We start from the raw sequence: 15,988 nt of genomic DNA, 5'->3' as shown, positions 1-15,988 counted from the left end.
CCCGCTACCTAACCCAAAACCCAAATTTTAAAGAACAATTAAACCTTTTGAAAGACATTCTGGACTGGGCCCAAACCAAGCAACGCTTGCCCAGCTGGAGGCGTTCCCATCGTTTGGCCCAAATTAAACTACCAAAGAAACAATGGCCTGAATACAGCCCGCATAGAGGTATTATCCTCCAAATGGGCACGAGAATAAGCCGGCCAGGACTGGCCCAGGTCCAGACGAACAGGTAACTATACCGGGACCCGGGACTATCCATTCGCGTAACAGGGCCCAAATTGCTTAGCACGACTGGCCCAGAGTAACTCAGCTAAATACCTTCTGAAATCAACACAAATGAGTAACGATTGGTAGTTATTCAAATTAACAAGATGTAGCCTGTTTGAACTCTAATTTCATGCTCCAGTTATGCTACTTACTGACCTTCTGTTGAATTCTCAATTATTTAAAGGGTGAAAAGACATATTAGATAAATGATTTTTGTTAATACACATCATGCTAACTTTTGATTTAGTTTTAGCCAATATTGATAGATCAATAATACAGTCCTACCTACTTGCCATTTGAAACCTTCATCCAACACAAATTATTAACTTCGATTGCTACCTAATGAGGCCAACTCTGAGTTTAGCACCAATATAAGTTAACACTAGTAATCACATAACTCATATGCCAACTGCCACCAATTCAACTTAACAAATCAACAGTAGCAACAATACACGAGCTTAAACAGTTCAAAGTTAATACAATTAGGTCATTGAAATTTAATTTCTAGGTATTCATATCAAGTGGAAATAACTTTAATTAAGCTCAGACAAGTCAAACTAAACAATTAGGCATGATTGACTATAACCACAGTTTAACTACTAAACAGTGAATGCAGCAGAAGAGCCTTGATCCAAACTTCCATTCATTTCATCAACCAAGGGTTTACAAGCATGTACCTGGATGAGGGAATTAAGAGGAAACAGAGTCAGTTTAACAGCAGCACGCACGAGCAGCAGTCAATAAACCATTCAGCTCAAACTAGGAATAGTATTTGAAAATAAATCACACCCCAAACAAAACACCACAAATCGACTGAAATGCACCCAAGTAGACTCGAAATACTTCTAATATACTTCAGCAAACCCAGAACTCAAGCTATAAGACAGAATTTGAAAGCTAGAACTCAACAACTAACTGAAAACCTCAATGAAACAGTATATTCTTCATTTTTTTTTTTAGTTTTTCTGGAGATTTCTACTGTGTTTGGGATTTTTGGTTTGAATTCAAAAGCTAACTCTGAAACTAAAAAAAATGAAAGGAAAAAGTTCAGTGTGAGATTTTTAGGGGCTGAAAAGAAGACCCCTTTCCTAAGGCATGAGAATGTCAATTTATAGGCAACATAAGAGTGAATAATCAGATTTTTTGGTGTTCTTTTCAGCCCCTTTTCATTTTTACTTTAGACCCTGATTTATTAACTTGTTACCCAAGCTAGTGTCCTAAATTGATTGAAATCTACACTAAAGTACTATTCTAGAAGGCCCTAGGGTATTCGTCTACCCATACAATACCTATACTACCCTTGCTCTTGTTTCGAAATTACCATTCTTAAAGAAACTACCCTTTTTCCATGCCCAAACTACCCCTATTACCTCTTAAAATTACTAACCCCAGTTGACTACACCAAACCCATTTACCCTTAGCTAAAACTAACTGAAGTTAACTAACAAATGAATTATTCAGCTATACCCAAATAAACTATCTTAAACACTATCTCAATTAACACTAAAATTGAACAAACAATTAATAATAACTGAAATCAGTCTCAAACAAATTCCAAATCAAACTTCATATGAACAGAACAAAGGAGAACCTAATTAAACTAACGATTAATTGACGAACTATTTAAACTATTAACAGAAATTCAGCAAAAGAGAAGAAATCAGAATCAAACTAAAAGAAGCAAGCATGAATACTACTAACTAACAAAGAAAACAAAGATCACAACTAAAGAGGGCGAACAAAAGAAACATATAGAAACTAGAAAAGAAACTCACTCAGACTCCACGCGGATTAACCCATCGAAATTGAATTCCGGTTAACGTTACTTGTCTATTTTAGCCAAAATAGGCAGGTAACGTTAACAGAAATCAATTGACTTCGAAGCTCCTTAAAACAGGCCCGAGCTGACCAACCCTAGATCCAATATTTGCTGAGCTTCAGAGAGATTCGAGGGATTTCGCCCAGGGATTCAAGATGAGGAAGGTCAGGGGATTATCAGGTATCAATTTGGGGCCGTTTGGACAAAATAGGATTTTGGGTCTGATTTTAAAATCAAGATTCGAGAGGCTAGGCGTTGATTCGAAGGATAATTTTTGGTGTTTTGGAAAGAGGAGATGAAGGCGAGGAGGAGGTGTAAATTTGGGCGCCATTGGACGATGGCGCCGCCACCGGCGGTCTAGGGGTTTCAGGGCGGCACGGCTAGGGTTTGAGAGGGGTGAGGAAGACGATGAGAAATAGGGTAGGGGGGACGTTTCGGACAGTCTTATAGTACGCCTACCCCGCCTCTGAGCCGTTGATCTTGTTAACCTCGACGGTTTAGATTGATCGACTTCAAATGGCGTCGTTTTGATTTTAGTGTATTGGACCGGGTGGGGAAGGGGTTCTGTGCTGGCCGGGTTTGGGAGGTCTGGGTTGTGGTTTAATTCGAAAGAAGCCCAATCCGAGTGCTTCTCAAGCCTCTCATTCTTTTTTTTTGATTTTTACTTCCTTTTTGTATTCTCTTTTTTTTCTTATTTTGTATTTATACATATTTTTTATTTCTGTTTTTAAAAAAAACAAATAAAAGTCAAAGACCAAATTGATTCAAAAAATTATTTAAAATTAACTAATTTTTAATTTCAAACTAAAATTTAAGGCAAATTCTACAGATTAAAAATAAAAGTGCAAAGAACCATTTTTGTCATTTTCTTTATATGTAAACAATTTTAACTACTAATTATTTTTACATGAATTAAAATGCACAAATAAAAATACAAACAATTATCAGAAAAATGACACAAAAATTGTAAAAATAGAGAAAAACAATTTTGTTTGAAATTTTTGGGAATAATTCACATATAGGGCAAAAATCACGTGCTCACAGTATGTTCTCTGCTCAGTTAAAACCTAGCTATTGAGATGGTAGGATTGAATAAAAGAAGAAGCATGATGTTCTGCTATTTGAAATGTTATGTCTGCTAAACTTGAGCTGATTGTTGAAACAGAGATTGGGCTAGGATTGACAGGATTCGGAGTGTTTTTCTCATTCTTGGGGATCATAATGTTCTTTGACAAGGGACTAATTGCCATGGGAAATGTAAGTACAGAATATTGCCATGATCGTCACTTATCTTTGGTTTTCTCTGACTTGTTATTTACCACTTTCCTTTGGGCACCAGTTGACATGGTGTTATTTTACTGAATCAGATCCTCTTCTTCTCAGGGGTGGCGCTGACCATCGGTCTCAAGTCATCACTGCATTTCTTTATGAAACGTAGTAATTACAAGGTTTAGTTGCTTTTGGGCTTTTTTCCTCTTCCTGTTCACCCTAACTATTGCTCTTTATCTGTCTAAAAGTTATGGTCTGGTGGTACATCTTTTATGTTTCTATTATTTATATGTTTATCTTTTTTGCCTCTCTCTCTCTCTGTCTGTTCTGATTGCTCCACAGGGAACAATATCATTTGGTGCTTGTTTTTTCTTCGTTATCATTGGTTGGCCTATACTAGGAATGATTCTTGAGGCATATGGATTTGTTGTACTCTTCAGGTAAATTTGTTTTATGGTTCCTTGAGGTGCCCAAATATTGATAATTTTGCACAGTGGTTTCTGGCCAACGTTGGCAGTTTTTTCTGCAAAAGATACCTATTCTAGGTTGGATCTTCCAGCAGCCCTTTGTCAGATCGGTATGTTTATGCGTAATTATTCATATACTTTCTTTCCATTGCTTTCAGTTTGGGAGAAGGACTTCATTAATAGCTTTTAAGAAAAGCAGTTCTCTTCAAAATTTATGTGTGTGTCTGTTCCAAACATTACAGATTGGTTGGACTTATATTCCTAATTCTGAATCGTAAGATTTATGTGACGCCAAATCTGGCTTATGATATTCCACTTGTCTCCATCTGCCCATTGTTGGTAATAAACTCCGTAAAAATAGTATTCACGGTATTAGTGATAAACGCAGAACACTAAGTTATGGTTAAATCAACAAGAATAGAAATGCAGCAATAATGACACCAAGATTTTACGTGGAAACCCTTCTGAATAAGGGAAAAAACCGCGGCCAAGAAGAACAACTAATATCACTATAGCAAGGAATTTTACACTGTGTAGTAACGAGTAAAAAATACTCCTAAGACCACTACACCCTCAAAAGAAATAAACACTCTTTTGCTTTTCCACCTCACTACAATATCTCTCACACTCTATTTTTCTTCACAAATTATTTTCTTATAGTTTATGGAATACCTTGCTCTCTCTTTTCTCTCTTTGTTGGTGTGTAGAAATGAGAGTTAAAGCTCTCCTTTTATAGCCAAAACCTCACTCTCTAAAGCCTACAATATTTGACAATTTACACACCCTTTTCACAATTTCAACAAGGTTGGCTACCAAACCAAACCAAGTCAATAAAATTGGCTACCAAATTATACAAATTCAACAAGGTTGGCTACCAAACCAAACCAAGTCAACAAAATTGGCTACCAAATCATTTGAATGAGATGGACACCATATCAATCTCCCCCTCCAGTCTCATTCATCTAGAGGAGGTAGCACTATCTTCTAGTTTGAGTGCATGCCGACAAGTTCTTTGCATAGCTCGAACTTGTCTCTTGGTACCACCTTGGTCAACATATCTGCAGGATTTTCACTCGTGTGAATCTTTTTGACTTGAAGTGATTCGTTCTCCACTTGCTCACGAATCCAATGATATCTGACGTCAATGTGTTTTGTTCTCGCATGGTACATGGAGTTTTTGCTCAGGTCTATTGCACTCTGACTGTCGCAATAGACAACATACTCCATCTGTCGCAATCCAAGTTCTTGAAGAAATCTCTTGATCCATATCATCTCTTTTCTAGCTTCAGTAACCGCAATATACTCCGCTTCAGCTGTAGATAGTGCGACACACTTCTGCAACTTCGACTGCCATGATATAGCTCCCCCTGAAAAAGTAAACAAATATCCAGTAGTGGATTTTCTATTATCAAGGTCACCTGCCATATCAGAATCTGTATAGCCTTTCAAAATTGGATTTGATCCTCCAAAACATAAGCATTCACGTGAGCTTCCTCTTAGATACCTGAGTATCCACTTTATAGCTTCCCAATGCTCTTTTCCTGGATTTTCGAGAAATCTGCTAACAACACCGACTGGATGAGCAATATCTGGTCGAGTGCATACCATTGCATACATCAAACTTCCAACGGTAGAGGAATAAGGAATCTTGGACATTCTCTCTTTTTCCTCCGTTGTTGTTGGACACATCTTCTTGCTCAACTTCAGATGACCAGGAAGAGGTGTGTGAACCAACTTAGCACTTTTCATATTGAAGTGCTCCAGTACACGTTCTATGTACTTCTCCTGTGACAAGTAAAGCTTCCTTTCGTTTCTCGAACGAGTAATTCTCATGCCCAAAATCTGCTTAGCATGACCCAAGTCTTTCATTGCAAAAGACTTATTCAACTGTTTCTTCAACTCGTCAATCTTAGAAGAATTCCTGCCCACAATCAACATATCATCCACATATAGCAAGAGGATGATAAAATCGTCATCAGAAAATCTTTGTACAAATACACAGTGATCTGAAGAAGTCTTCTTGTAGCCTTGCTCCCCCATAACAGACTCAAACTTCTTGTACCACTGTCTGGGAGCTTGCTTCAATCCATATAGACTCTTCTTAAGTTTGCATACAAGATTTTCTTTACCTTTTGCCTTGAAGCCTTCAGGTTGTTCCATATAAATCTCCTCTTCTAAGTCACCGTGAAGAAAAGCAGTCTTCACATCCATCTGCTCAATCTCCAAATCGAGACTGGCAGTCAAACCAAGAACTGTCCGAATGGAGGACATTTTTACGACAGGAGAAAATATTTCGTCAAAGTCAATACCTTTCCTTTGACCAAATCTCTTGACAACCAATCTATCTTTGTATCTGGGCTTCAAACTATGGTCTTCAGCTTTAACTTTGAACACCCACTTGTTCTTCAAAGCTCTCATGCCCTTAGGCAATTTTACCAACTCATAAGTATGGTTCTCATGCAGAGATTTCATCTCATCTTGCATGGCTTCAATCCATTGATCCTTGTGCTCATCTTCTATGGCCTCCGCATAACATTCAGGCTCTTCCCCATCAGTGAGTAATACATATTCATTGGGTGAATAATGGGAGGAAGGAGTACGAGGTCTAGAAGACCTCCTGAGTGGAATATCTAACTCGTCCACAGCTTCGTGAGTAGGAGCATCTACCTCATCAACATTAGCATTGTTATCCCCATCACCATCAATATGTTGATCTGGAATATGGTTCTGGGAATCACCATCATCATTGAGCCCACCAGTGTCCTCCCCATTTGTATGAGGAACTTGATCAAGATTAACTAAACCTTCAGAACTTGAAGATTTTAACTTCTCTGCTTTGTTAATATCTTCAATGGTTTGATCCTCCATGAAGATAACATCACGGCTTCTCACAACCTTCTTCTCAATTGGATCATATAGCCTGTAACCAAACTCATCAAGGCCATTACCAATGAAGATGCACTACCTTGTCTTGGCAGTTAATTTTGACCTCTCATCTTTAAGCACATGTACAAAAGTTTTGCAACCAAACACTTTCAAGTGTTCATAGGAAACATCCTTGCCATACCAAACTTTGTTTGGAACATCACTTTGCAAAGCAACCGCAGGGGATAGATTAATAATATGTGTGGAGGTCAACAAAGCCTCACCCCAAAAGGAATTCGGCAACTTTGCTTCAGAAAGCAAACATCTAACTCTTTCCATCAATGTCCTGTTCATCCTTTCTGCTAAACCATTAAGCTGAGGAGTCTTGGGAGGAGTCTTCTGGTGTCTGATACCCTGTTGTTTGCAGTATCCGTCAAACGGTCCACAATATTCACCACCGTTATCAGTACGAATACACTTCAGCTTCTTTCCAGTTTCTCTTTCAACTGAAGCCTGAAACTGCTTAAAGACACCCAACACTTGGTCTTTAGTCTTCAAGATGTAGACCCAAAGTTTCCTTGAACAATCATCAATAAAGGTAGCAAAATAAAGTGCACCACCCAAAGTTCTTGTCTTCATTGGACCACATAAATCTGAATGCACCAACTCAAGCAACTCTGTCTTTCTTGAAGGAGGATGAGACTGGAAAGAAACTCTTTTTTGTTTTCCAGCCAAGTAGTGCTCACATTTTTCTAATTTTGCACTTTCAAAATTTGACAACAATTTCATCTTGGCCAGAACATTTAGTCCTTTCTCGCTAATGTGGCAAAGCCTCTTATGCCATAACGTTGAAGAGTTATGGCTCTCAACGGCATTCATCATATCAACACAGGTAGAGGCCGTAGTCCAGTATAGACCACGACGTTTTTCCCCACGAGCCACAATCATGGAGCCCTTAGTGAGCTTCCACTTTCCAGCACCATTGGTACTGACATATCCCTCATCATCCAAAACACCAACAGAGATCAAGTGCAAACGAATATCAGGTGCATGCTTTACATTGTTTAAAACTAGTTTAGTTCCAATACTAGTTTCCGAACAAATCGTTCCAACACCAGCCACCCTAGATACAGTCTCATTACCCATACTCAGAGTTCCAAAGTCACCCTGAGTATATGATGAGAAAATTTCCTTCCTTGATGTCACATGAGATGTGGCACCATTGTCCACAACCCAGCTTGACTCATCACAAGCAATATTTATCATATCTGCATCAAGGACTGTAACAAGATCTTCTGTAGTGACGGTGGCCACATGATTGCCATCTTCTTTCTGTTCTTCCTTGTCTCTATTCTCCTTTTTCAAAATCCGGCAGAACTTCTTTATGTGCCCTTTCTTCCCGCAATGATAGCACTCAATATCTTTAAGTCTGCTTCTGGATTTGCTTCTATTATGTTCTCTATTTTGAGAACCCCAATTCTTGCTTCTCCCTCTAGAGTCAGTCACTAAGACATCTGATGAGGAGGAACCCTGAGATTTTCTTCTCATCTCTTCATTTAGAAGACTGCTCTTGGCAAGATCCATAGAGATCACACCATCCGGAGCAGAATTTGATAACGAAGTTCTAAGAATTTCCCAAGAATCTGGTAGGGAACCAAGTAGAAACAAGCCTTGAATTTCTTCATCAAATTTAATGTCCATAGCAGATAACTGGTCATGATCCCCTGAAAATTATCTGTCATCGCGGAACCATCGTGGTATTTTAAACCCAACATCTGCTTTATCAAAAACATCTTGTTGTTTCCAGTTTTCCGAGCATACAAACTTTCAAGGTGCTCCCATAGGGTCCGAGCATGTGTCTCCCCAGAAATATGGTTCAAAACATTATCGTCAACCCACTGTCTAATAAAGCCGCAAACCTACCTGTGTAACAGATTCCACTCTTCATCTGATTTATTATCAGGCTTTACAGTGGCGAAGACAGGTTGATGAAAATTCTTGACATAGAGCAAATCTTCCATTTTGCCCTTCCAAATGGCATAATTTGTGTCATTCAAGGTAACCATTCTACTAGTGTTGGCTTCCATCGTTTATCACAAATACAAATATTATTTATTAGGAGACCAAAGTAATTCTTTTCTGATGTGGAAGTTCAGACTGTGCTGCAACCACATAGCATACTCAGATAGAACCTTGGCTCTGATACCACTTGTTGGGAATAAACCCCGTAAAAATAGTATTCACGGTATTAGTGATAAACGCAGAACACTAAGTTATGGTTAAATCAGCAAGAATAGAAATGCAGCAATAATGACACCAAGATTTTACGTGGAAACCCTTCTGAATAAGGGAAAAAACCACGGCCAAGAAGAGCAACTGATATCACTATAGCGAGGAATTTTACACTGTGTAGTAACGAGTAAAAAATACTCCTAAGACCACTACACCCTCAAAAGAAATAAACACTCTTTTGCTTTTTCCACCTCACTACAATATCTCTCACACTCTATTTTTCTTCACAAACTATTTTCTTATAGTTTATGGAATACCTTGCTCTCTCTTTTCTCTCTTTGTTGGTGTGTAGAAATGAGAGTTAAAGCTCTCCTTTTATAGCTAAAACCTCACTCTCTAAAGCCTACACTATTTGACAATTTACACACCCTTTTCACAATTTCAACAAGGTTGGCTACCAAACCAAACCAAGTCAATAATATTGGCTACCAAATTATACAAATTCAACAAGGTTGGCTACCAAACCAACAAAATTGGCTACCAAATCATTTGAATGAGATGGACACCATATCACCCATAATATTACAATCTGACCAATTTATTGTGGGTTTTACTAGAATACAAAGTATGACTAGTTTCTTTATACTTTGTAAGAATCAAATTGGAAGGCCAGAGGGTATCTCGCTCTTCATTTGGTAAATTTTCAAGCCATCTGATGCTTTCTGTTAATGCATCGATTCTTTGTATCACTCCATTGCTACCATGTTAAATAAATCAGACTTTTTGTTTGGTTGTTAGATATCTGATATTAAGGTGATTGGGTCTTGGAATACCCTACTCTAGTAAGGGATCATACAGTGTCATGATCGAGTCTCAAAATGCTTAATCATGAAGTAGTTGTCCGACATTCCAGTCCAAGCATCTGTCTGAAGATGTTGAGGTACTGAATAAAGGCGGTACTGCAGAAGGGAAAATCCTCCTATGGCTGCAATTTTGTATTCTTCAAATTCACACCCGAGACCCGACCCCAATAACCAACCATGGTTAGTGACTTCGTGCCTCAATGCAAAAGCTCCACGCAAAAAAATAGTCCAGAAGAAGATAAACACTCTTCGACTTATAAAGTTAAATGATTGTTGTTTTCAAACAAAGCAAAAATTATCTTTCGGTGTCGCTAGATATTAAACTTGAAGAATGATTATAATTTTCTCTTGCACTGACATTATTACTCAATCTAAGGGGAAAAGCATGCACTGCAGTGGTTGTGGTTCCTGTTCTGTTTCTTTTGGTCTGAGATTATTTTTCTCTCTGCAGTTCTTTGACCACTGCCGTGGAAAACGAGTCCCTGTATAGTGTCATTTGAAAGATTCAAAGGAAATGGCATTGGTTAGCCCACTTGTTCGAATTGTAAAGTTAAGATTTACATTTAGAAGGATGATGATTAGTAGTTTGTTCCCAGTTACTATCTGATATGGGCTGTCCTATGCCTATTGCAGTTCCTTTTGTGTGTGTGTGAGAGACTACAAGCAATCAGGATTTGAAATAAAATCCCGTCGTGTCTGGTTACTAGCATAACACTTATGTTCAATTAATTGAAGGCTAAAACCCACGTCGATTTAGAAATGTGCGTAATTTCATCTTATAAAAAAATGAACCAGTATTATAATTCTAAAAGGATCAAGGGATAGAAGTTATTGACAGATTTGTTACTCTTGAGATAATTCAGCCCTCAATAGGCGTGTGCGGCGGGACGTATTAATTCCAGTTACACAGGAAAAGGGAAAACTGGTGAAAGTGAAGAAAAGAACTAATGTTCAGCTCTTTAACCAATGGGACAAAAATCTAGTCTCATCTCCATTCCTTCTTGCATATTACAACCAAGCCACGGGAACATAAAATTATCCACACTTCTCCTTTTTCCGTTTTCTTCTCTTCGAACTCCAAAAACAAATTGTAAAAACATCTTATTGTTTAACAAAGCATGCCCTATAATAAGAACTTGAAATGTACTCCAAAGGTATCTTGCCTTCCTCCGTGTAAAAAAGATTCAGAACACTTAAAATAGAAAACAGTGGCAAGCTCATAAAATATGTCATCCACTCAGCTAAGCTTTGCCTCTAAAGATTGCTTGATTCCATCTGAATTGTATTATCAACAATCTGCAGCCCATTTTCTGAGGCAATGATTGCTGTGCACCTGAAATTAATCCGGTGAAAGCAGAAATAAATATTAAATGAAACTAGCTTGTTGGTAGAAAACTAGGGAAAGATGAAAGATGGAAGATGAAAGGAAATAAGAGGAAAATCATTTCCTCTCAGGATACTATGTCAAGCATAAGAGAAGAGAATTTTTTATTTTTCATAGCAAAATAAGAAAGTCATATTCTTCTACGCTTTATGCGATAACTTCCTTTTCCTCCTTGCTAAATAAAGCATAAACCTTATCACTCATCCCGAAACTAGGACAAAACTATCAACAACAACTGAAAAAATTAATTAAATAGGGGTTAATCACTTAGAGATTTTATAAGGGTGGACATGTACAACTCAAGCGCAAGCTTAGACATTATGTCCAGTTGCTTGTGCATTATTTCCTCAATGATGTATGATTTAAGCTAAAAGAAGCTTGACCAAATTAATCTTCACCATTTTAGAATGCTTAGGCAGCATCAGAGAGACTGTCCAGATCCATATCCTTTTACTTCCATAACCAAAAAAAAAAGGAATAGGAAAGCTAGTAATTATAACAGGAATCTGAGCATGCAAAAAAATAAACCTTGATCTCCATATAAGATCATTAAACTATCTTCCTAAATACCTAATTACTAATATTTCAATGTTTGAACTTATGGTAGAAAAGAATGACTTCTGAGGTCAAAGTTCCAAATCTATTTATAAAGGTTGAACCAAATTCTTGTCTTTAGACTTGAAACCATTGGACTACTCAAGTACAACACGGCCATTGAGTCCAAGGCATGAGTGAACTTTAATCCTTCACGGTGCATAAACTTGTTGATCCCTTCACTTGATGTAAGATAGGCGAACATACCTTACTAAAACACCCCACAATGTCTTTAACACTTCAAATTAATCACCCATGAGCAATTGAAGGCAACTTTCAAGAATTTAACTGATACAACCTTTAGATCTAACCAGTTTATCTACAATGTTTCATTTACTTATTTTGTTTATAACTATGTTCCACAGATACTGTACAAACAACTCCACAAAATAACAAAAAAGAGCATAAAAACAAAAAGGCAATTGAATCTCTTTATGTCTATCCAACATTTTCAGTATCAAGCATAATGAATGAAAAAATAGGAAATGGATGAGATAGATAGACATAATTAAGTGGTAGGAGAACTAACGGGTTCCTGAAGATAACACCATGTTCCACAACACCATCAATTTGATCGAGAGTTTTAGCCACTTCAACTGCCACGTGAACAATGGGAGGTAAACAGTTAGCATTAAACAAGTTGAACGAGAGTGGCAAAGAATATTTTGGAGATGGAGATATACCAAGGCTTTCCATTGGAGATGTAAATATGACATCAAGAATGTTGTGCCCCTCTTTAGTGACTAAAGGGAAATCACCTCCCAGTGGACCTGCATACCCTATAGCTGGCCTCCTCCAAACCTCCACAAAGAAACAAATAACATTAATGAGAATGACAATTAAATGGAAAGAGAATCCACTATGTCCCCTGAAAGTTTCTAATTGATCTTCAAATATTTCTTCGATGAAGTTGGTTTATATATCATTACAGAAAGATGAGGAGAAAATACAAATATGAAAGACAAGGAGAAAATGTTAAGACTGATAGATACTAGTTTACAGGTGCTTAAAATGCTATATCTCCCGGAGATGAAAAAGAGATTCTCCAATCTAAAAAAGACCATCTCAAAGAAGACTGCAACTTTAGCTTGTGGCACTGGCAAAAATGTCCAGTAATCCTAATCCTAGCATAAATATTATTGAGGTGAAAAGTGCAAAGGTAAAAAAGAGAAGGGGAAGAGTAAGAAAAAGGTCATTTCCTTTGGTAAAACATAGTGGAGGGAAATGTGATCTACTTATCCTATATTCGAAAGACTATCGTTAAGGAAGAATATTACTTTGCCCAAGAAATATATCCTATATTGGTCTTTTGCAAACATCAGAATTTGGCAAGGAGAAGGAACATTTTTATGCTTTAACAGGTAATATATGACTAGGCTTTACCTCTGCATCCCCTAGGAAGAGGTCATCTAATTCTTCAGCTGTCTCAAGCCAGTTAACCTGAGAAGTCAATAAGCTTAAATGAGGATAGTTCTCACCTTTTGAGCTACACTTGTTCATCAGCATTTAGCAGAATATTTGGTAGGGAACTTACAGATTTAATTAGTACTGGAATTGAACCATCTACACTGCTTTTGAATTGTTTTTCCTTTATAATAAGTATCAGTTTATCAGCAGCTTCCAGAATAATCTGCAGCAGTATCAGTCAACGAAGCCTCATAAAAAATCAGTGAATATTAAGGAAGATGATAAAAGATAAGGAACTTCAAGCTGAAACACTGAAAGAAGCAATAATATATTACAAATCAAGATAGATGGTACAAGTACAAATATGCAGAACATTGATTGCCGTGTAGAAGTACAGAGATAATAGAATTTTTTTTTTCTTTCAGACCGTCAAATAGGGTTGAATACATTACAACCACGAGAAATATGACAAACCTTCTCTTGAATTATAGAATCATCACCCTGCAGTTTCCGACGCCCAATGATTGCTGCAAGTGTTTCTTCTTCCATAGTATCAGCATCATCAAACGCCAGATCAATCTATGTAAGAAAACATAGAAAGAATGCATGAAACATTTCAGTTCAATGTAGCAATCCAATAAGTGACAGAATAAAGCAAAATCCCAGATAATAGGCTTTAAGGCTTCACTACCTAAATTGGAGTAACTATCATCTGAAACTTAACTATGACTTTACTTCAATAGGACATTCTCACTCTTTCAAGAAGTTAATTCAATTTACATTACCCTGACCAAGGATCTTCCATCTGCTAGCTCCATTAATAATTGCATGATGGGAGCTAAACGAAATAGCTATATAGACTTTGACTGCAATCTGAATTCATTGCGGGTTCAAGATGGTGTCTAGAGGCTCACATTTTTAATAACTCCTAATGCAACTATCTAAGGAAGAATCTTAGTAGCGGTACGCACCTTATAACCATCATTGTACTGTTCCAAGGGTATTCCTGCCTTTGCTGCTTCACTTGCGCTGCCAACACATCTGCACCAGAGTGTTCCTGGTTACTCCTAATGGAAAAACAAACAAACTCAATAACAAGGCTTCAAGTATATGGAAATAAATAAGAAAAGGCAAAATGGTCATATCCAATTACAAGCTAACATTCAACTATTAACTGGTATGACAAAAAATTTCTCTCGGAAAATGATCTCATTGATGAAATCATTTACCGGTGTTTGGTTCTCTTAACTTGTTGAAAATGTATTCTAAAGAAACCAGGCCATGTTTTGGCTCAAATAGAGTGGTATGGTACAAAGGATTCATATACCGGAACCCACCGAGGCAAAGTCGATGATTGGATATTCCCTCCTTTACAAGTGTAAGTCATTTTCCTTGATAAATCCATTTAGTGTTCCATATCATTTACTTCAACCAAAACATAGACATTATTGTCACATTAATACTCAAAAAAATCAACAACACAATACACATTATCCTCATGACCAATCCTCCCCTTTCTACTGTTTCATTTGTAAGCTAAATATCTAACCATACTGGAAACGATCCACAAATGATTTTTCGAGATAAAGCATTTCCTACACACCAAACAGGCCCTAAAAGGAAAATGAAGTGAAAACGGGTTAAGGAAAACAATATACATTGAGTATGTCTATTCAACGGGTCTATATTATGAACTACAACAAGGAAAACACTCGAAAGGAACACAAGCCATAATCAGATTGTATGATTGTATCATATTTCCCTTCTTCATATTTCCTTTTGTAAGCGCAGTAAATGATCTTTATATAGTTGGAATACAACAGCCGAAGCAAAATACAAATTTTTATGTTAAAGGGACTATAACGAAGAAGCATGTGTATACTAAGTGTATAATTTACCAGCATCAAGACATTAAAGCTATATTGGACATTTGAACTTACGTGGGTATGCCAGTGACATCTTTTATAGCACCAACCCGAAGTTGCTGACCTAGATATTGTATAGCCAAAGCAGAAGCATGACCTGAACCCAATCCAATTACCATACCACTCTTCACATAGGAATCCACCTACAATACAAAGAAACACAGATCAACTCGCATGTTTTACAAAAAGAATAATAGAGACGAAGGAGAAGGAGTATTTACTGCATGTTTGGCGGCTAAGAGGAGACCAGCAGAGGGATCAGAGAAACTGGAACGAGTAACAAAGCGCTGAAAGGAATTTCTTGATGAGGCGAAATTATAAGATTGCTTTTGAGTTTGCAGAGTCGAAGAAGAAATAAATGGTGATGCTGAAGAAGGCAACGCCCAAGCCAACGCCATAGCCAATGTTCCTCACTTCTTTCTCTCTCGCTCTCTTTCAAAGTATTTCACTATCACCTCCTATTAACAATTTCTATCTGTGTGATTTGAAGGAGATAAGAGGGCGCCACCACCCACACATTTTTTATTTCTTTTTAGTACTTAATTTACACAAATAGCCATTTTTAGAACCGCTGTTTAAAGAATAACTAAAACTTATAAAGTTTTTAAAGTGTTTCAAACTTCAGATCAGAGCCTCTTTAGGTCTGAAGTTTGAGTTTGGTACTTCAACCTTTATACCTTTGGGAATGAAGTTAGATTCATCAGATGAAGAGGTAGTTTGCCGAATCAGACTAAACTGCAAATAGTTTTTTTTAAAAATAGGCTATAGTTTAAATAGTATTTCTAAAAGCGGCTATCTAGTGCGATTCCCACCCATTGTTTGGGTAAAAATAGCACGGACTAGCCAGTTTTCGAACTGGTCATTCAAAAATAGCCAGCGTTTGCAAAGTCATT

General features: G+C 37.3%; 1 protein-coding gene and 1 pseudogene across 1 annotated transcript; one reads left to right on the top strand and one right to left on the bottom strand.

The window, feature by feature from the left end:
* The first annotated feature begins 3,220 nt into the window (after positions 1–3,220).
* Positions 3,221–10,486, top strand: LOC104210342 (vesicle transport protein GOT1-like; annotated as a pseudogene).
* A 231-nt stretch (positions 10,487–10,717) lies between these two features.
* On the bottom strand, positions 10,718–15,590 carry LOC104221873 (probable ribose-5-phosphate isomerase 4, chloroplastic). The gene is made up of 9 exons (XM_009773010.2): positions 15,317–15,590; positions 15,111–15,238; positions 14,142–14,211; positions 13,645–13,749; positions 13,298–13,393; positions 13,147–13,203; positions 12,447–12,564; positions 12,293–12,359; positions 10,718–11,118 (listed from the first exon to the last, which is right to left on the bottom strand). Exons 1-9 carry the CDS (start codon positions 15,491–15,493, stop codon positions 11,040–11,042), a joined length of 897 nt encoding a protein of 298 aa, XP_009771312.1. The 5' UTR covers positions 15,494–15,590; the 3' UTR covers positions 10,718–11,039.
* Positions 15,591–15,988: the final 398 nt, after the last annotated feature.

The sequence above is a fragment of the Nicotiana sylvestris genome, chromosome 2, assembly GCF_000393655.2.
Source record: "Nicotiana sylvestris chromosome 2, ASM39365v2, whole genome shotgun sequence".
NCBI classification, from domain to species: Eukaryota; Viridiplantae; Streptophyta; class Magnoliopsida; order Solanales; family Solanaceae; genus Nicotiana; species Nicotiana sylvestris.
Note: the sequence above shows the minus strand (reverse complement) of the source record. Positions and strands in the feature narration are given on the sequence as shown.